The 20,787-nt window shown below is 52.3% G+C and overlaps 2 protein-coding genes across 2 annotated transcripts in view; both read left to right on the top strand.

The window, feature by feature from the left end:
- pdlim2 (PDZ and LIM domain 2 (mystique)) overlaps window positions 1-13,745 on the top strand; it is a 29,995-nt gene extending 16,250 nt beyond the window's left edge. Inside the window, exons 7-10 of the mRNA XM_084467582.1 lie at window positions 9,493-9,611; window positions 12,370-12,518; window positions 13,011-13,122; window positions 13,544-13,745. Of these exons, the coding sequence (XP_084323708.1) occupies window positions 9,493-9,611; window positions 12,370-12,518; window positions 13,011-13,122; window positions 13,544-13,736 (573 nt within the window). The 3' untranslated portion in view covers window positions 13,737-13,745. The remainder of the gene's footprint in view (window positions 1-9,492; window positions 9,612-12,369; window positions 12,519-13,010; window positions 13,123-13,543) is intronic.
- A 6,488-nt stretch (window positions 13,746-20,233) lies between these two features.
- adgra2 (adhesion G protein-coupled receptor A2) overlaps window positions 20,234-20,787 on the top strand; it is a gene marked incomplete at its 5' end in the record, with an annotated part of 28,802 nt that continues 28,248 nt past the window's right edge. The window contains one exon of the mRNA XM_084467806.1: window positions 20,234-20,481. Coding sequence (XP_084323932.1) covers window positions 20,234-20,481 — 248 coding nt within the window. The remainder of the gene's footprint in view (window positions 20,482-20,787) is intronic.

The raw sequence follows: 20,787 nt of genomic DNA, 5'->3' as shown, positions 1-20,787 counted from the left end.
TCTTCTTTTATTTGACACGTTTTATTGTTGTTGTGGTTTCAGCATGCTACTTTTTGCGAGGTGTTGCATTCCTTCCGTTTCAAGCCTACCCGATGCAAAACTTTTACGTGGCGTTAGTCGTTTATATTATTTGTTTTGACATCCTTTTTATAACCTTAAGAGAATGTCCGTCTAGAATATTCTTGTCTCGAGAGGAACACTTTCTGAGAGGTTGAACTGCATGTGTATTGTTGGTCTGAAGGTTATAGAGATTGTATCCTCTCCCTTCTCCCTCTGTTGGCTGGGGATAACCTTCACGTCGGCAGACCGGCCTGCCAGCCCATGGAAGCAGTGGAGGCTCAGACCTCCTCCCAAAGGGACGAGGTGCCTCGTAACGGGAAACTGGGATTGGTCAGTGGGGTCTTTTCAGACCGGCTGGGGGGGGGGCTGCCAGGAAGGGGGCCCGCCGTGGGCCGTCTCTGCCCTGGGAGGACCCGCTCTGAGGCCTGGGGTTTCTTTGACAAGGGCCTCTGTGGCTGGCAGCGGGCTGCAGAGTGCGGCTGTATCAGGTGATCTCGTTAGAAAGCTCTTAAAAGCCCTCTTCTTCTTCCCCCCCCCCCCCCCCCCCCGGCGTTGCCCCCCGCCCCCCCCTCAAGTGAGCAGCGCGGGATGCGCAACAGGACCCCGCTGGCCCGGGTGTTGGGTGTCCTGAGAAAGTGGCCCTCCACAATGGGGGCTGTGATTACCGCGCCGTGGAGGGAGGGGGGTGGGAGGGCGCCCTCTCTCCACCCGCATCACAAGGCCTGTCGTTGTGTGAGGGACTGACGGGGATAATGGGGGGGGGGGGGGGGGGTTTCAGGGGCCAAGGGTGGACACCAGGGGACCTTCTTCCATTCCAAAACTGTACTTAAGCCGTCAAGAGCCTCCGCCGGGCCCCGGGGCCGAGCTAAGCACAGCCGCCTCCTTTGTGCTCGCCTGGGGACCCCGCTCTGCCTTCAGCGAGGACGTGTTGCTGGGGCTGCAGACTCCTACAGTGCACTATAATGCATGCAGAGATTTGATCGGTTTAAATCAAGCGTCTGTGTTGAGTAGCGTCCCACCAGTATCCAAATCGAGCAACAATTGACTGAAACGCGAGACAAAAGACAGAGCTACGTCGCCGGGGTTAAACATACAGGGAGAGCAATTTGTTGAATATTTATTCTTTGAAGACTCTTCGACAGAGGCTCAGTGCCGTCCAAATGGGCCCCACGTTGGCCTGTGTCGTTCTGTTTTATCATGGCGTGAGCTGCCTGGGTGTTTTTGCTGCTTGTATCTATTGGCTCACCACCACCACCTCCACCTCCAGAACAAATGAGGAGCAGGAGCCTCTCCAGCTGGGTCTTGTGGCCGAGCCAGCCTGCCTGCTCTGAGGTGGAGCGCCAAGCGGCAACATCTGCTGAGAAGATCAGCCGTGCCTCCACCACGAGGGGATCTCACTTGGAACGAGCAGGGGGGCTGGAACCCAACGGCTGTTCGAGACCCCCCCACACCGGGGGCCTTTGGGTCTGGGTTTCCGGTCTGTGCTGTGAGGTTCCTGACAGTTCTCCAACCCCCGTCCGCAGGGTTCTGCGGTTCACGAGGGCTGCCTTTTGTGCGCGGCCTCATCCTGTGCTGGCGGACGGGGCGGTCGCTGTATAAATAACCCGCTCCGTGCACAATGGCCCGCTGCAACCGGGGCACTGTGGTGGCGGAACGCTGACCGGTGGCGTTCCAGAAGCCCCCAGACGGTCTGCGCTGACCTTGGGAGTTGGATCTCGTCCATCACTGTCATTGTTTTTTCGGTTTTTGACAAGGGAACGCCATGCAGGCTGGACTGCTTCTGGAATCATCCCTTCTGTTTAGAGTTTGGATTTCATTAGTTTTTTTGTTGTGGGCCCTGAGCCAAGTCTCGGATCACATTAGTCAAACAATCACTAACCCTTTTAAAGCAAACCCTCAAATTTGATTTAAGGGTAGTATAAAAATGATAAATATGTTATTCTTCCCGGTCCAATATATTCATAATATATATAAATTCTCCCCCTCTACGGCTGCTTCTCCTCCACCGAATGCATCTGGCCATACTACTGGGAGGCGCTTCAGAGGGACGGGCTATTTCAGGTCTGACCATCGCGGAGCTGCTGTTTAGCTTGGCTGGGCTGCGGGCCCCTGCCTGACGGGGGCCAAGCCTTCACCGCCGGTGGAGCTCACAATGAGCTCCGGTGAGGGGACAGAGCGAGGCCCTCTCACGTTGGACCCCACACCCTGGGGGTCCGCTGTGGCCCCCCCCAACAGGCAGCAGCCTCTCCTCATCCCCGCCTGATGATCAGCCTGTTTTTCTTTCCCCTGGACTGTAAAGATAACTGGGGCGCTAGTGGTTCCCCGGGCCCTCTGGGCGGCCCCAGAGGGACCCCTGGCCCGGTGGCTTTATAGGGGAATGTTGGCTGCTAAAGCAGGCTTTTTCTTTTTCTTTTTCTGTTAGTAGGAGGAGTTTGTGAGTAAATCATATGTCAACATCTCATGAAATGTTGTTGGGGCTGTGTGGATAACTGCGGTTTTGAGTGTTTATTCAGGAACAATCTGCAAATATCCTTCAGCTCTGCACCTTTTAATGAAGTTGTTACTAGAACTGAGGTATCATTATTGTGATTGTGGTTAAAAAAAAAAAACACTCCTAGATCCAGACTAACTTATCACATCCAACCCCATAAAAACACCCAGTTCTCTGCACCTGAGGGTTCAAAGCCCTGCTTTAAACAGGCATTATGTTGAAAACGATGACTGTTGTTGTCCCTGTTTCTGGAGAGCTCTCGTCTCCTGCACCTTCGCTGGGACTGTGCAGACTCGGTGAGCAGGAAAGTCCAGGAGGTGTCTGCTTGTTTACCAAGGGATAATGACCAGCTTGTGATCCTGTCTCTCCTAATCCACAGGGAATTTGCGCACTCGCCTTCTCAAAGAGGCACTTGTGACAGCTGAGGGGTTAAATGGAAAGCAGTCTCTTCAATTACGCATGTTTATGCTTTCTACATGGAATCTCAATGCCTGTGTTTAACCGATTCCCGGATTGAAATCCGGCCCATTTATTATTTCTTCCTCTCATTGTCACGCGTTGTGTATATAAAAGGGGGGTTGCAGTGAGGCAATCATAAATTAACCGTGTCCCGGGGTCCAGCAATTATACCCCAGCTCGATGATCTCCAGATGCCTAATGCGCTTGATATTCTACTCCACTCGGAACCTCGCGGGAACCGTAATGAGCACGACACGTACGTTCCTCCTAACGCTCTCTGCCTCCACACGGAAACACTGCAAGCCGTGACTCTCTGTCCTCTGTACAGTGCATCCTGGATGGTGTGCTGCACTGTAGGTTGAATCTGTTGCGTTGCGCACACACTCACACACTTGCGCGCACACACACACTCACACACACTCTCATTCGCGCACAAACTTTCACTCACACACACACTTTCACTAAGACACTTTCCCACACTTACACACACACACACACACACTTACGTTCTCTCTTCTGCTACGTGACACGGCCTTGCAGTGGCTCGTCCCAGGATCTGCGGAGACGGTAGCTTCCTCGTTGCAATCCATTCACAGAAGTTCTGTGTGAAATAAACACAAGGAAACGGTGGGGGGAGAAAGCGCTGAAGCTGCCGATTCCTGTGGTAGTCTATTATAATTCTCTGATTATATGTTGTGTGTTGACTGCGTTGCCCGTTATTGACGGCCCCGTTTTGCAAGAGGGGGACGAAACCGTGGACCTCGGTTGCCGGCGACAACGGCGGCACCACCCTCTGTGTATCACGGTCTCTGCGACGGCGCTCTCTGCGTGCGTCAATTGATCCTTTGGCAGCCCTCTTGGTCTTCTCCATATGGTCCACATCAACAGCTGTCTCGTGGCGTGTGGCCACGGTGGGAGCTGGAAACCGCGAGGGGTGGTGGTGGTGGAGGAGGCGGGACGCTGGGCCATGCTGTCGGACCGGGCGCCATAAGCCATGTTATATTGAACATTGTTACGTCTGAGCCTGGAGGGCCCGACATGAACCACACGATGACTATAGGAGCTGGGATCAGGCGGGCTGGGTACATGCAGGGGTTATGTACATTAAGAAGGATTCACCGGCACCAGGAGAGAAGATCCATCCTCCGAAGACATGTCTCCGACGAGAGTTCTCCCAAAGTCCTCCAGTGGGAGGAGAGAATGTTCCTTTCAGTCCCTGTTACGCGGGACAAGATCTGCTACTGGCTGGAAAGAAAAAGCCTGGTCTAAATTGAATGCAGATCATGGAAGGATTAGCAACACTGGAAAGTCTGACAGTCTTCTGCATATGGAGGAAAAGGGGAAGATGTAACATGGAGGAGTATGATGGGGCTGTTGGTGTTGGGTTCCACTCGGTGGTGACCTGCCTAACAGAGTGTGGCAGCCATGTTAATGATATTCCCTCCTGTGTGTGTGTGTGTGTGTGTGTGTGTGTGTGTGTGTGTGTGTGTGTGTGTGTGTGTGTGTGTGTGTGTGTGTGTGTGTGTGTGTGTGTGTGTGTGTGTGTGTGTGTGTGTGTGTGTGTGCGCGTTTATTTTTTTAACTTTCCCGGCAAAGCCTTTTTTTTTTTTTTTGGATCCAAACCCGTAAACGGGTAAAGAATGTTAATTACATGCATCTCGTATAAATCAATGCAGTGCCACCCGACTGCACATCACATTGTTGTTCTTCAGTTTAATCTCTTGGAGGGTTTTGTTTTTAATTAGAAACTGAATGTGCACAACATGGATGATTACAGGGCAGCGTCCCTCGGTGTCATCGGGTAAGGAGCAGGTCTGTCTTGCGTTCAAGACGTCCTGTGAAACGCTCTCTGCCGGAGCAGGGAAGTGATGCACAGCGCTCTGATGAGCAGAGACTCCTGCAGCGGGCCCACGTTGGGCGGGGGGGGGGGGGGACGCCAGGGGGAGAGGAGGCAGAGCAGCAGCGGTAATAGTATTTCCATAGTGCAGTCAGCCACACAAGTTTCCATGCTACCCCAGAAGTGTGTGTGTGTGTGTGTGTGTGTGTGTGTGTGTGTGTGTGTGTGTGTGTGTGTGTGTGTGTGTGTGTGTGTGTGTGTGTGTGTGTGTGTGTGTGTGTGTGTGTGTGTGTGTGTGTGTGTGTGTGTCCCCGTCCAGCCCCTTGTCCTGTGACTTGTAAGTGAAGCAGCAGGCGGGGAGGAGGATGATGCAGATGTTGATGCAGAGTTAGAGCTCGCGGAGCAGAACGAAGCCTCCTCCGCTGGCCGCCTCCCAGCGTCTCCCGATGCGCTGATTGGAAACTGCTGCCCGTCCCTTCCCCGCCGTCGCCGCCGCGTGCAGCTTCCTGTTTTGTTTGCCGTCTCCAAAGTAGACAATCCCAAGTCCTGTTTGTGTTTCTCTCCGTTGAGCGCGCTCGCACCGGCCTTTCTTGTGTGTTTCATGACGGAGGGCTTTAGACGTGTTGATGAAGGGGGGACCACACCGCTCCAGTGCAAATAAACTCTGTAAACGGCAGACGTAAATACGCTCCGCGTGGCCATGTGTACGCGTCTCGTGCGGTGGGGCTGGCCCGCGTTCTCGGCTGTGCGTGCACCGCGGTGTCGAGATGCCAGCTGCACGGGGGGGGGAACACAAGCAGGAGGTGCGGGTCTGCGTGAGCAGAGCCGTGCGTTACCTCGGTGCTGAAGGCACCGGCGAGCCGTTTGTTGAATCCCCCGGGGGGGGGGCGGCTCCACTGCTGATTACAGTCCAGCTCTAATCAGGACTTCCTTCCCTGTGCGCCACAGCGCTGGGTGAGGTGAAGCCCCAGAGATGCTCCAGGCGCCGCACATTTTACATCTAGTGCATTTAGCAGACGCTCTCATCCGAAGCGACTTGCAATAAGTACATTTGTCAGAAGATGAAAAACAACAATATATCGCTGTCGGGAACAGTAAGGATGTTCATAGAACCAAGTGCCAAGCCCTAACAAGCCTTGTAAGGTTAACCCATTCCCCGTACACAACATAGCTAGGATAAGATGACACAATGCTACTCAAACATACACCGTACAACAAGTGCGTACATTAAAGGTTGTATCAGCGATGTTGGGTGACGTCACTTCTGTTGGTATTTGAAGCGAGATCCTGAACAAACAGAGCCAGCTCGCCCCTCCCTGCCGTGTTTCGTGCATCCAGTAAAACGATCCTGAACGCAGCGCAAAACCCCACAACACTATTTATGGTTGGTTGGTTGGAATACTATTTATTTTGGTTTTGAGTGGTTGGTAGTACCATTTGTTTTTGTGCACAATCTCGGAGCACAGGCTGCCTACAGAGACGCATTGTTTTGACGGCCTGCTTACGGGGGCGTTATCGTGAGGTGGCGTATCGTGAGGAAAGATCAGACGAATGTGATCCGTTATGTTTTCGGCCTAGAATCGCCGATACAACCTTTAAGTGCCGGGACTGCCCCCGTGTTCCTTCCCTCCGCTCCCCAGTGAGAGGCCCGCTGCAGCCCCTCCCAGTGTTCCCAGTGCTCCCTGGTGCGTGCGATGCGTGGGGAACGGTTTGGCGCTGCCATCCTGCAGTTTCCCAGATGAGTGTTAGCGTTAGCCCTGTGCCCGACCTCTGCATGTAATGTCTCGCAGGTCCACGTCCATTGATGTTATCATCATTATAGTCTCCATCGAGAGAGGCTTCTGGGTAAACCGTGCCAAGGCAGTCGGCAATAATTGCAAATCTGTGTTGCTATTTTAAACCCGGCGGAGGACTGGCCTCCCGGTAATGACGGACGGGACGTTTTTGGTTCCCATTAACTCGGGGCTACGTGTGCAGCTGGGACTGAACCCGAGGAGGTTAGTTTTTTTTTCTAGGCTTCCTCTTTGTAGTTTTTCTTGGATCTCCGTACATGTTTTGTCTTCGTCTTTATCGTGTCCTGGTGAACGTCTGGCGGATAGTGTTTTTTGCGATAAGCCGTTGTTTGTCACCAAACTGCTGGATGACCTTGGACTGTTTTGGCAGCACGGCTCTTCTGGAGATAAGAGACCAACTGTTAAGAACCTAGTTAAAGCCCCCTTAACCCGATCACCAATCAGACGTGCGTTAGCTCCTGGCCCTAGCAGCGTGGGCTAGCGGCCTGGCCCTGGGGCTAGCGGCGTGGCCCAGGGGCAGGGTGCAGGGGCTGGTAGCGTTACAGGGACTAGCCTGGTCCTGTCTTCCCCTGCTTGGCCTCCAGAGCCCCCCCCCCCCACCCTGAACAAATCGCTGCAGAGGGGTCTATAGGCCCTTTTAGATTGGTTCGCAGGGAGCCTAGCTGTGCCTCCACACTCGGATAACGTGGACTTTGCGAGGCTGCTGTTGTGGTCTGTGTTCATCCCAGGACGAATCGCAGAGGGAGCCGTTGCAGCGATCTTTCCTGGCTCAAGGCGTCCTGGCCCCCGACCAGCGACCGCCCTCCCCCCCCCCCCAAAATAAAATTAAAAGGAGAATTAGACTCTATTGAGAACAGAGAGGACGCTCAAAGCATTCGACTGTATTGGAAGCGGGTGCTGGCAGACGAGACTCAAACCTTCAAACCCTACCGGTGCCACTGGCTCAGGCCCCTGGGAGCCTAGCCCAGGGGCCCATGTCCCTACTTTCCCAGGGGCCGGTGGGGAGGAGAGGTGGAACTGCAGCCCCCTCCTCTCACCAACCACTGCTGACTCTGTGCAAAACGGGATCTGAACTGTCAGCCCGGCGCTCTGAGTCATGCCTTGGCTCGTGGGCGGTGGGGAAGTGCAATGGAGGGAACTGAAGAACTGGTTTTGTTTTCCCATCACACTGGAACTTTTTCCTTTCCACTTTTTTCTTATGAAGTGTTTCAGTTTTTCCACAAAGTTTTTCGTTCGAAATACAACAGTAGGCATACGGGACTGTGTTGTAACTTACTGCCTCGTCCCTAATCCTACTACTGTGTGTGTGTGTGTACGTAGAATCAACAGGGGTTAAAAGCTATTGGTTTTGTCTGGGTTCCTTTAGCTGTAAAAACGGGATGAATTATTGTCTGCTCTCAGAACCTCGCCAGGTGCACTTTCTTTCAGCGTGCACATTTGCCTGGGGTAAATTTTAGTGTGAACAGCATGCGCAAAGAATTCTCCCTCCCCCGTCACTCTCACCCATTCTCACCCCTCCAGCCTCACCCTGGAACACCAGGGCCGTGATGAAGTCTGCTTCACGGTGGTTCTCGTGGTGCTTGCCTGCTCTTGTCTAGCGAGACTCTCACTTATCCATCTGCTCTGTGTTTATGCTTTGAACGGTTCAGCTTCTGCAGAGATGGGCATGTAGCGCCCTCTGGTGGCCAAGCTGAAACAAAACTGAAGAACTTGTTATTTTTTTCGGGATTCAGGATCTCTGCCATTCTGGATTGAGTTGAAGGTTTATTCTGTGTTTTTTAGGGACATTTTTCCCATATCATTAAGTAGCATTCCCGGCACAAATGTTTTGTACCCAAAGTACAGCATCGGCCCGCCGTCCCCGGAACGCCAAACGCTCTAGACTCTCTGCCAAGCTTCCGCGTTCCCCTCACTCATGTAATCTGGTCACGTCTCTGGAGGACGGCGTAGCGGCTGAGATGGGTGATAGGGGGGAGATATTGAGGTGGAGATACGGAGGATGTATGCTGGCTATGGTGGAGAGATGGAGATGGAGATACGGAGGGTCTAGGCTGGCTGAGGTTGAGCTATGGAGGTGGAGATACAGAAGGTGCATGCTGGCTGTGGTGTTGAACCGATGTGTTAAAGGATAGGAATGCCAGGCGAGGGTGAAAGTGAGAGGAACCAAAGAAAGGAAGTGAAAACAAACTCAACACAACATGCCAGTGGTGGAATTTCGTTTTTCCTTTTCAACCAAGTCCGATATGTTTGGGAGAAACCATGGCAGGGAAAACATCATGGTTGTTACTTTAGGAACGTGATCGATTTTTGAGGGAACATTATGGATTTTCCGAGAACCTTACTTTACTTGCTTTTTCACATTCCCGACATGTGACTTGCTTGTTTTCTTCAAGCCCTGGGCCAACCTGTAGCACTAGGCCTTGAATTAACAAGGTCCCCCACACTCCGGAAGACCCCCTGTTCTCTGGACCCATGGTTTTTCCATAATCCACGAGGTCCTCCAACACTGCAGAAGACCCCCTGTTCTCTGGGCCTGCGGTGTTCCATGAAGCGCCGGCCAAGTCTCCTGAGTGCAGGCACTGACTGTGGCCCTTTTGTCTCTACTCGTTTACATTAGAGTCGCTTCATTGCCCAATCGCCTCCCTTCACACAGTCTAAACGGGTTCCTCCGCTCTGAGCCGCCAGGCTGTTTGCTAAGCATCCGCAGGTGGGAGGGCCCTGCCCTGTCCCGGTATCACTCGCACTTCTGACCTTGTCTCTCTCTCCCCGTCTCTGTCTTTCTCGCTGTCTCTCGATCGCTCTCTCTCTCTCTCTCTCTCTCTGTCTCTCTCCCTCTCCATTCTCGCCAACAGGACTTCTCCTCGGTGGACTACAGGAGTAACTCAGTCTCCAGCAGGACCCCCACTCCACCTGGACGCTACTCTCCACACAGTCCCATGGACCAGGATCTGCCCCTGTCCCCCAGACGCAGGTCAGACCTCCGCTAGAGTTGTACACTACTATGCTATATCCTTGGATTTAACTATAGGGTGTGTGTGTGTGTGTGTGTGTGTGTGTGTGTTGAGCTGAAGGTCTTGCGCTGCCTCTGCTAGACCTCTTCCCCACTAGCTATGATGTAGTGCTGAACACTATTTCCACGGTCCCTGCTTTGCCCCCTTCTGGTTCAGGAAGGAATGTTGCAGGGGGAGAACGCCCCCCCCCCCCCCCCCCCCCCCCCCTCGCCTCCCGTCCTCCGTACACATGTTGTAATGCACGGATGATGTTGGAGTTGGGGGGCTGCAGGCTCAGACCTCCCCAAATAGGGAAACAAGAGTCCTAAGCACCATTTTATCGTGGAAGTGTTTTCCTCCATTTTCTCCTCTGGAGACTGCTGGTGTTTCTGTTTTCGTTCCGTCGGTGCAGCCGTGCTGCCAGGTTGACTTTGGCTGGAGCCGGCCTCTGGACTCGCTCGGGTCAGAGCTATGATGTCCGCCGCTGAAACAGAACCGTACCAATAGCCCCCCCCCCCCGCCCCCCAACCCCACAACCCCAACAAGAAGAAAGCCCTCTGCCTCTCCCCCTCCCTGGCCCCTTGTCTGGAGACCCCCGTTCTGCTGCTCCAGCCCCCCCCCCCCCCACCCCACCCCACCCCCATCCACTCCCCCTTCTCAGATTCTTACCAATCACGCGCGACACGCGACACCCATGGTCCCGCCCCCACTTTCACTCTCTAGCCAATGGGCTGAAGCAGAGGGGCACACCTTTCAGATCGGTGTTCCTTCTGTCTCTTTAGAGAGGTGTGTGTGTGTGTTGTGTTAGTGCGTGTGTGTGCGTGTGTGTGCGTGTGTGTGTGTGTCGGGTGTTTTGCATTTCTGAGGAGGAACGTGCACACTCTCATGTTCTCGTTGTGCTGAGCAGCGGAGGAACTGGTTCTCTCTCACAGGGACTGGAACGCACTGCGGTGTCAGTCACTATTTCTTTGTGTCCTTTCTGTCTGAGGTGAGTCTCGTTGACTTTTTAATTGCTTGTTTTGACTTGTATTGAGCTTTATCTAATGGGACCCATCGTCGTGATCTGTGAACCAGTGATGGTATCTGTGTTTATTTCCGAGCGGATCTTTGCGGCGTGTTTGTTTACCAACCTCTGGTTTCACTAGATGTTTATCTCTGTGGCTTGACATTCTAGAGATGTTTCAAATTACCCACCCCCCCCCCCCCCGCCGCCCCCGATTGCAAGTGGGCAAAAGTCTCTCTGTGTCGTGTGCTGCTTTGAGGAATGCACCCAGAGCCCCTCCGGACCGGGGTGATGTAAGCCGTCATAGCGCCAGCATCAGTTTGATCATGTTTTCTCTTGACCGTCTGACCTCGGCTCTCCGCTGATTTTCGCGACGCTCGTCCGCTCTGATGGCGAGCGCAGAGCGGGGGGAGGGATGGGGGGGGGGGACACGGGACACGGGAGCGCCGTGAGAGGGTGCGCTGGGCTTGTGGGGAACTTGGAGGGCGTGAGTCGCAGTCTTCTGCTTTCAATTTGAAGAGCCATGCTCCGAGATGTGTGGGACTGGGGTCTTTCCAGTTAGACGTCAGCATTTCAAACGGATGACCACATTAGTGTGTGTGTGTGTGTGTGTGTGTGCGTGTGCGTGCGTGCGTGCGCGCGCGCGGCTGGGTGGAAACAGAGATGGTGGGTGGTTCTGTTGGGGTGATAACAGACAGGCAGGTGACAGACGTCGGCTGACAGCCCAGCCCTGTGGGCCACTGCCCAGCTGGCTTCAGATGAATGGCAGCCAGAACCACACCTGGGCCCGGGCTGGCCTGCGATCAGTACCTGGCTGTACCCGGTTCTCCCCACAGCCTGCCCGGCTGCAGGCGCTTCACACTCGCTTCACAACCCTTCTTTCTTTTCGGTCGTCTGTTGTTGCGAACACACGTTAAGTGGAGCTCAGAGGAAGGAGCAGCTAAGCTATGTTTCCACAGGGTAAGGAGTTAAGAATGTGCTCATAAAGAGAGAGCGCTCCCCCTCGCTAATGGGTTAATGAGCTGCGCAGACGACCCCGTGTGGCGTCCTCAGCCCCGTCGGTACTCTCCCCTCCTCCTGGGATCCGAGGATTTGATTTGAACCGGCGACCAGCAACAGAGCGGTCCACCCTCACGCTATACGAGTCGCCTGGTCGGTTGGCTTGTGTGTCTGTGTGTGTGTGCGTGCGTGGACAGTTGGCTCGTGTGTCTGTGTTTGGTCACTCGTTCGGATCGCGTGTTTGTACCTCTACCTCAGATCTCTGCGAAATGTCGAAAAACATAGTCTGCTTTATTTGAGCCTTCGCTGCTGACAGGAGAATATGGATCGTATGGATCGTATGGAAAGACTGAACCAGAGTGACTTCACTGCACATTACGGAACACCTCAGATTGTTCCACTTAGTTTGGACGACTGCCCGCAGTGTTCAGCCTCTGGGTCTGACATCATTCTTGAAGAGGAATTCCCCTCCCACTAATTATTTATAGACTGACGATACAATGGGGTGATTAGTGGGCGGGGGGCACTCCTCTTTCTCTTCAGACATGGTGCACAGAGGTGAAATGCATACATATGGTCCTCCTTCATTTCCTCTGGCCTCCTCTGGCCTCCTCACATAAAGCCTCTAATGTACATTCCCTGTCCGCACGCCGCCTGCAGCTGCATGCTGGGATCCAGAGAGGCTCACGTCCCGTTGTTCTCCCCCCTCTCGCTCCTTCTCCTCTGCTCTCCTACAGCAGCTCCGGCTCTGAATTCAACATGCAGAAGTTCGACAAGGAGTCTGAGGTGTACAAGATGATCCAGGAGAACAAGGAGTCGCGCACGGCCCCGCGCCAGTCCAACACCTTCCGCATGCTGCAGGAGGTCCTGGAGGCCGACGAGAAAGGTCAGAAGCGTGCGCCTCTCAGAAGGGAGAGAGTCATGGTTTCATGTTGTTGTTGTTGGTGTGTGTGTGTTGGGACCTTTGGCCCCACACCATGGCTAGCCTCTCCGCACAGTTCTGCTGAAAGTTAAGAACTGTTCATGTTAAGAACAGTGAATAGTTAAGAACGGTTCTTGTTGGGAACAGGGAACAGTTAAGAACTGTTCTTGTGAAGAACAGGGAACAGTTGAGAACTGTTCTTGTGAAGAGCAGGGAACAGTTGAGAACTGTTCTTCACAAGAACACTGAACAGTTAAGAGCTGCTCTTGTGAAGAACAGTGTAGAGAACAAACATGTGGATACTGCCTTGACTGGAATGATTTTCTTTGAGTGATAACTAGGATGTTTGTGCGTCCCATTGCGGGGGTCTCGTTCTGTGCGCGTGTGTGTGTGTGTGTGTGTGTGTGTGTGTGTGTGTGTGTCTGACTCTTCCTGGGCTGTGTTTGACTTCCACAGAGGCGGCACTGCGGTTCCCAGGAAACCTGTCCTCCAACCCCCCGAAGCAGAGCCCCCCTGTGGGCGGCGTGAGCAAACACCACAGCTGTGAGAAGTGTGGCGGCAGCATTGTGTAAGACGCCTCCACCGCCGTGCCCACCCCCCCCCCCCCTCGCTCGTAGTGCCCCCCCCCCCCCCTCGCTCCGAGCAGGCCTCTGCAGGGCCGCTCGGAGTTCCCCCTCGCTCCGAGCCGCTCTGCTCCTATCCGGCTAGGATCCTGGAGCCGTTGCTCACCACTACATTTAAGTGTGTTTATTTACGACCCACTTAGCCCTCTGGTGAATTAGCCGTGAGTAATGTTGTGCGTTAGCCCCAATCGTAAACGTCAATCTCACACAATTAATAATAAATGGGTTCTCCTCCCAGCAGCCCTTTGGTAACGGCTGTGTGTCGAGGCTGGCGGAGACGTGCTCGTTTGCCCGTGTGTGTGTGTGTGTGTGTTTCCCTCGAAGCGTCTCCTGACTCCTCTCTCCTCTCCCCTCGCCCCCGCACAGCACGCAGGCGGTGCGCATCGGCGACGACCGCTACCGCCACCACGACTGCTACACCTGCACCGAGTGCGGCCTCAACCTCCGCATGCGAGGCCACTTCTGGGCCGGCGACGAGATGTTCTGCGAGAAGCACGCCAGGGAGAGGTACCAGGGCCCGGGCACGTCCCCCAGGACCACCGTCTCCCCTCAGCACTGAGGGAGCGCCGCCACTCCTCCACCCCCCCCCCCCACCCACCTTCCCCCCACCTCCACCACCTGACCCCCCGCCTTCCTCCCACCTCCACCTCGCCCCGCCTTCCTCTAGGACCCTGGCGTTCCCGTCTCCTCTCCGGGCTGTGGGGGAACAGACCCTGGGCTGGGGGGTTGGGGGGGGGGGGGGGGGGGGGGGAGTCGGGAGGCACACCTCCTCTTCCTCCTCCTCCTCTTCCTCCCTCCACTGGGTCTACCGTGTGTCCTCAACCTGTTCTGCCGTGACCCTGTCAGTCTTTACTTCCTGCCTGTCCTCAGAATCGTACGAGATTCTCCCGCCTGCGTGACCTGCCCCCCCCCCCCCCACAGTCGGCTCAAACAGTGTACCTCCTAGGGTAGATAGATATATTTTTTGACTAATGATGCGCGGATGTCTCTATTGTAAGATACGTCCTATTACTATACTCCAGCCACATCTTGGAAACCAAGCGGGACTGGTTCCTCGACGCTGTAAGAATCTGAATTGATGAGAAAATAATCCATTCTGAACCCCCTGCCCATATTTAAAAGGGACCAAAAATGTGTAAAGTGAAGACTCCATGCCATTTAGAAAGCTGTACTGTCCACGGATGTTGATGTGTAAGTGTGTGTGTGTGTGTGTGTGTGTGTGTGTGTGTGTATGTGCACTGGTGTCTGCATGCCTTTCATTGCATTTGGGATTATATGCATACGAGTGTGTGGAAATATAATTTTATTTTTGTGTAAGAGGCTGATAGCCTTGTGAGATCAGATCAACTCATGGATTTGAGGTGGCTGCATTGCTCATATTTTCTATTTCTTTGCAACAAAAATAATTTCTGTAATCGCTTATTTTGGTTTATTGTACATTTTCTTTTGTTAAGAAAAAAAAAATGATATTACTTATTTGCAAATACTTTGTGAGATATTATTTTTGCTTACACGGGACTATTGAATTATGCAATATACATATTTTTGATGTTTCTTCGATTTCATTGAACACTCCATTATAAAGCATTTAAATCTATAATGTATGCAAAAGGATGGACTATTAGAGAGGTGACTGCCTATGTTATGATGTCTTGTTAATGGCAATACTCAGAGCTGTTTCCAACCATATCACACTTAATAAAATCACTCAGCACAAAGCGTGTCTCATGAAAATGGCTGGTATTCCTGTTTTATTTATTTATATAAGTAACATCTAATAGTTGGTGTTTATGGGCGGAATGTGAGTATTGGAGGGAGATCTGTAAAGGATGAGCCATGAATCAACAAGAAAGTTGGCAGATATGTTTCCATGGTGACTAAATTGGGTCCTACCGTTCAATCAATACAATAATAACATGGTAATGCAAGATTACAAATGCATTGCATTGCCTCATAAGCTTTCAGTGAATCGCTTCAAGTCCAACCTGTAAACGACTGCTACAGGTATTTTATATTCAAGTGGATCTACAACGTTTTGTGTTTTGCATGCAAGTACAACTAGTGCAGGGACGTTTCCAGGGCTTCACACTGAAAACAACGGTGTAAGTCGGATAAACACCCATTGGCTTGCATATGGCAGTACAGAACATCAAACAGCTTCTCCGTGGCAGAGCTCCACAGAGAGGATGTCCATGACAGAGTAATGATCGGGTTGGCTGTATAGGTCTGGTGTGATCGCTTGCCACGTAGAGACCAGCGTGCATGTCTTCATTCTTGTTTAACCAAAGCCAGATAACAGGCCTCGTCCCTTTGGTCTATGCTTGGTGAGTGTGTCGTAGTTTCAGCTGAAACGCAGCATACTCTATGATTACAATCACCCTGTTGCTCATCACGCGTGCCTTCGTTGGACTGATCTTTTAACACTTGGACCCCTCCAGACTCGACAGCAAGCTCAGGGACCAAGGTATTGATCCCAGCCTATGCAACTGGATCCTTGACTTCCTGTCCAATTGAAAAACAGGTGGTAAAGTTGGGTTCCAAGATCTCCGCCCCTCTGTCCGTCAGCGCAGGAGCCCCCCAGGGCTGTGTCCTAAGCCCACTCCTCTACTCCCTGTACACCCACGATTCCGCGGCTACACACGGCTCCAACACTGCGATCAAGTTTGCTGATGACACGACAGTGATCGGCCTGATCACTGATGCCGACGAGACAGCCTAGAGGAGCGAGGTCGACTGCCTGGCTCAGTACAGCCGGCACAACGCCCTCGCTCTCCACGCCGACAAAACCGAGGAGTTTTTGGTGGACTTCAGGAGGAAGAGACAGACTCAAGACCCCATCACCATCAATGGGTCCGCTGTGGAAAAGGTAAGCAGCATTAAGTTCCTGGTGGTCCACATCCATCAATGACCTCACCTGGGTGGAGCACACCAACCAGGTGGTGAAAAAAGCACAGCGACACCTATGTCACCTTAGGCGGCTGAAAAAGTTTGGCTTGGGGCCCAAGCCCCTTGGGGGCCTTCTTCAGAGGCACAGCGGAGAGCATCTAGCCTGGACGCATCGCAGCCTGGTACGGCCACTGCACTGCCCAAAGCCGTAAAGCGTCGCAAAGGGTAGTGCGGACAGCTGAGAGGATCAGAGGATGTGGGCTTCCCTCCATCCAGGACACCTATAAGGCCCGGTGTGTGAGGAAGGCCCGCAGAATCATCAGGGACCCCAGCCACCCCAACCAGCAACTGTTTGAGCTACTGCCGTCTGGGAAACGGTACTGAAGCCTTAACTGATGGGCCAAAACCGTTGACAAACTGTTTTTTTCCCCCCAAGTAGTCAGGCTCCTGAAGAAATCCACTACCCCCAAACCAACTCCACGCACACTACAGACTATTTAACTACAGACTATTCAACTACATATTTTTTTTTTTCATTTGCACAGCATTTTTGCACTATGGCACAACCGTGTCTAGTACCACTACCACTTGAACACTTTACACTTACACTTTACTATACCTCATTACTTAGTATTACTTATTACCACTGTTTTAGATTCTGTACTTATTATAACTTACTTTTTTATGATTATTATTATTTATTATTGTGATCTACTGATGCTGCTACTTTTTTTTTTTTTACAGGGGTGGAGACATGCTGCAAAAATTATAAATAAACCTGAAACTTTATAATGTTCTGCAGTGCCTTTACCGGAGTGAAAGGTGCCATGGGAAACCGTGTGTCGAATCGATAAGTATTCGGTTCTGCTCCGAGACCAGAAGAGGGCAGCATTTCCACAGCAGTTGCAGTATTTATTATGGACTATAGGGCAACTACTTGGGTATGTATACTATGGATGTATCATTAAGTGTATGCGAATCAGTTCCTCAATGGCCAGGCATTGGTTTAGGTCGTTGCTTGTGTTTTTTACTGTAGCGCCTAATTAAACACTCCATTGTGTTCAGGATAAATCAGGATAAATACATAATGGAAATTAACAAGCGTGAAAATAAATGTTATGGATGTGTGATGAAAATGTGGAAATAAAATCACATGTTATCGAAGTCATTAAAAGTGATGAATAATCTCGTGAGAACATGCAGAACCAAATCCCGCCACTAGATGTCGCAGTATCCTTCATAAACGGTGTGGCTGTCCAGCATCACATGTGGGCTTCGCAGGCCTTCATGTTCTGGATTCTTTCGACTTTGTTTATCCATTGGCTTGAAGACCAGAATGAGCAGTACCTCAATCAGCGAGGCCAGATCGGGCTGGATTTAGATGATGGACTGCACTCAAATTCCTATTCTAAAACGTGGTCTAAACAAGGCCAGGGAAAGTGAGTCCGTTTGTTTCCACTGTCGAAATCTCGAGTCTCCTCCACCAATCCTCCTTGAGACATTATCTCATGTGCAGCCTACTCTTCAATCTTTCTACCTTTTCTTACCAAACATCTCCCCCTCTCTCCTAAGCCCACCTGAAACGCGGTCCAGATGTGGAGGCGGGAGAGAGATTGCTTACTTGGCTATAGGAGTCGGGGGCTGGGGGGTGCATACAGAGAGAGAGAATGTTGGAACGACATTAAAGTTTGTCTGGATGCCATTAAGTACAATTTGATGTAATGTGCAGTTTGGGACGTGACATTTAAAATGGAAACTGTGCTCTCCAGATGAGGGAGTCGGGCCCGTGGAGAGAGACGGTGGGGTGGGTGCGCTGTAGGCCCGCTCCAAGCCTTATTTAGCCGCTCGGATAAACAGCGCTCTGTTCCTGCGCTGTGCGGGCGCCCATCCACGCCTTTCCGCTCTTATTCCGCTGGTTCGTGCTGGTCTGGAGCCCGCCTCAACGTGTGGCCCCCGTATCGAGTACAGGAACAACACACCGAGGCCCGCTGTGGGGGTCGGAGCACACAGCCGGCATTGTGTCGACCAGACCGGGCACAGCCAGCAGGGCCGAGGTGCCTGCCTCTCGGATGCGGCCCGCCAATACGCGTCAACGTCAAGTGCATGAAATCCTCTTTCAACAGCTCTTTCCCGCTTCACCTTCTTTCATATTTCCATACGCTCTGCTGACTCGAATATCAAGAAATATTTTGTTCAAACAAAGTCTGTGGAGTCAAAACTTTGGGAAACGTCTTTACGCACACACACACACACACACACACACACACACACGCACACACGCACACACGCACGCACACACACACACGCACGCACGCACGCACACACACACACACACACACACACACACACACACACACACACACACACACACACACACACACGGTCTGAGTGAAAAGAGGCATTGGGGTTTAGGAACGGGTGTGTTTCGGGTGGTGCTATCGGGACAGAGGAGTGAGAGGACATCCAGCCCTCTGTCTGTCTGTATTCTAGTCTGATGCCGTCAAACCTTCCTTCATGCCCAGCGCCCCACATGTACACGTCTGTGGGGGTCTGAAGAACGGTTTTTAATATATGTAGTCTGAGATGGAAGCAGGTCTGGAGAGATGCTGAAGCATCTTTTATAAACCGCCCAAAAACAGCTTCGAGGAAGATCAGGATACTTTAATGCTCTAACGCAGTCAGGTCTGGGCGATGGTCAAATATGTGTCGTTTTACACAACATCTCCAGGCTTATCCATAGTGGCCTGTAACGTGGATCTGGTCATTTATTGTGGCATTACTCTGAACTAGTCTTAGCAAGGCTCCTGGACATGTTGAATATTCGGATCATTTTGAGGCTCTGTCTGTCGTTTTGGATTACAGAACTGGTTATCGCTATAAGCCAATATTGAAATTTCACAAATACCCCAAAACGATCACACTCATATTGTTTATCTTCTTTTTAAGACACTTGATGTGAAAGGGTTATTTTATTTGGTGAGCAAACGCTGGTCTGCTATTCCTCGTTTCCCTTCCTTTGATTATGTTTTATTATGCTATTACTTTGGGTAGAAGGCAATTCTGGCCTGAAGTAGAATGATATAGTGAATCTACAGCACCAAATAGCATCCTGTATTGTTTTTGCGTTATGCCTACTTTAAACTGTCAATTGAAAGAAATTAAATCCATCCCTTTAATTATTAATCGGAACCCCTCGATAAGCTCTGTTTCATAACACCTCCTCCTCGTCAGCAGGGCTTGATTCAGGGTTCAGCCTCCGCCTTCTCGATTCAGGGTTCAGCCTCCTCCTCCTTCAGGGTCTCGGCTGGTGACGGGGAGGCGCTAGGACCGCGCGGAGGAACCGCAGGCCGGCCGGAATGCGCGCTCTCGGGCAGCAGTGAGGAGCGTGTGACAGGCGAGCAGACCGCTAGAAGTGGGAATTACACAGGAGCCGCTGAACACCATCTCACCTCTCGTCTCCAACTACAGATTCATTGCTGGATAAACTTTTGCTTTTTTACAGAGCCGACGTGGACGACTCGAGTACAATCGGACGGGACAGGAGCCCGTGTTGGGTGAATAACGGGATAGCGTACTTTCAAAAGCGTCGAGGAAAATTAATAAGTTTGTTAAAAGTTTTTATCTGATGTCTACTTTAAATTACATTTTTATCCCGTAACCTCGTCTTTGAGTTATTGAGACGCGCTGGAGTGAGCGGTTAAAGAAACGTGGAGAGATAACGGTGTTGGGGATCGGCGCCCGGGACCCTCCCAGTGAGCGTCTCATCAAACTCTCCTGTCGGTCACTTCGAGGCTTTCGTTCTTGTATCGCGTGTTGGCCTCCCTCTCATGCACTCTTCTAACATAAACGGAGTTTTTTCTTTCGGTTCCTGGACCCTGAAACCCCGGGATCTGTTGCGCTCAGACGGCCATGACGTAACGGGACTCTAGAAAACCGACAGCGGAATATCTGGGAATGCCTGAACGGTGATCCCTCTTCGCGTCGCCCGGACGTCCTCACGTCTCTTTCTGACTTCCGTCCTTCAGCCCTCATGTTGGTTTGTTGTTGTGTTCCGTGTCTGTGTGGCGGCCCTCGGCAGCGGGGAGGGGGGGACATGGGATGACTGAGGGGCAGCTGAGGTGAGATACAAAAAAAAAAAAGAAAAAAGGGGGGCGGGGGGGGGGGGGGACAATGTTTGTACCCGGCGTTCGCATCCCGCCGGCGGGCCGACTGGTGCTGATGATGCTCCTGTTGAGTGGCCTCGCGCCCAGGCTGGCCCGCGCGTGCCCGGGCCTCAGCATCACCAGCAGCTGCAGCTGCGTGGACGAGCGCTCCAAGGCGCACGCCACCGCGGCGCTCGGGAAGCGCGTGAGCTGCAGCAAGGACGAGCTGTCGGAGAGCCCTGACGGGCGCCTGCTTCCCAACAGGACCATCACTCTGTAAGTCACCCTGAGTTCCGGCCCACGGGCCCGTGTTACCGCCGCTATAACCATTGTTACCATCGCTCTGTAAGTCAGACTCACTTCCGGCCCACAGGCCTGTGTTACCACCGCTGTAACCTATGTTACCATCACTCTGTAAGTCAGACTCACTTCCGGCCCACAGGCCCGTGCTACCCCCGCTTTAACCTGGCTCTGTTACTATTGGCGCTTGGATGTTGTTCTGTGCGTAAAGTTGAGAACCGTGCTGTAACAATGGCGCAATGCATTATGGGTGTGATATAAACAACGATATAGTATGGCAAT

Source organism: Micromesistius poutassou (assembly GCF_964030765.1).
Source record: "Micromesistius poutassou genome assembly, chromosome: 5".
Taxonomy (NCBI): domain Eukaryota; kingdom Metazoa; phylum Chordata; class Actinopteri; order Gadiformes; family Gadidae; genus Micromesistius; species Micromesistius poutassou.
The sequence above is the reverse complement of the archived record's forward strand: the minus strand, read 5'-3'. Positions and strand labels throughout refer to the sequence as shown.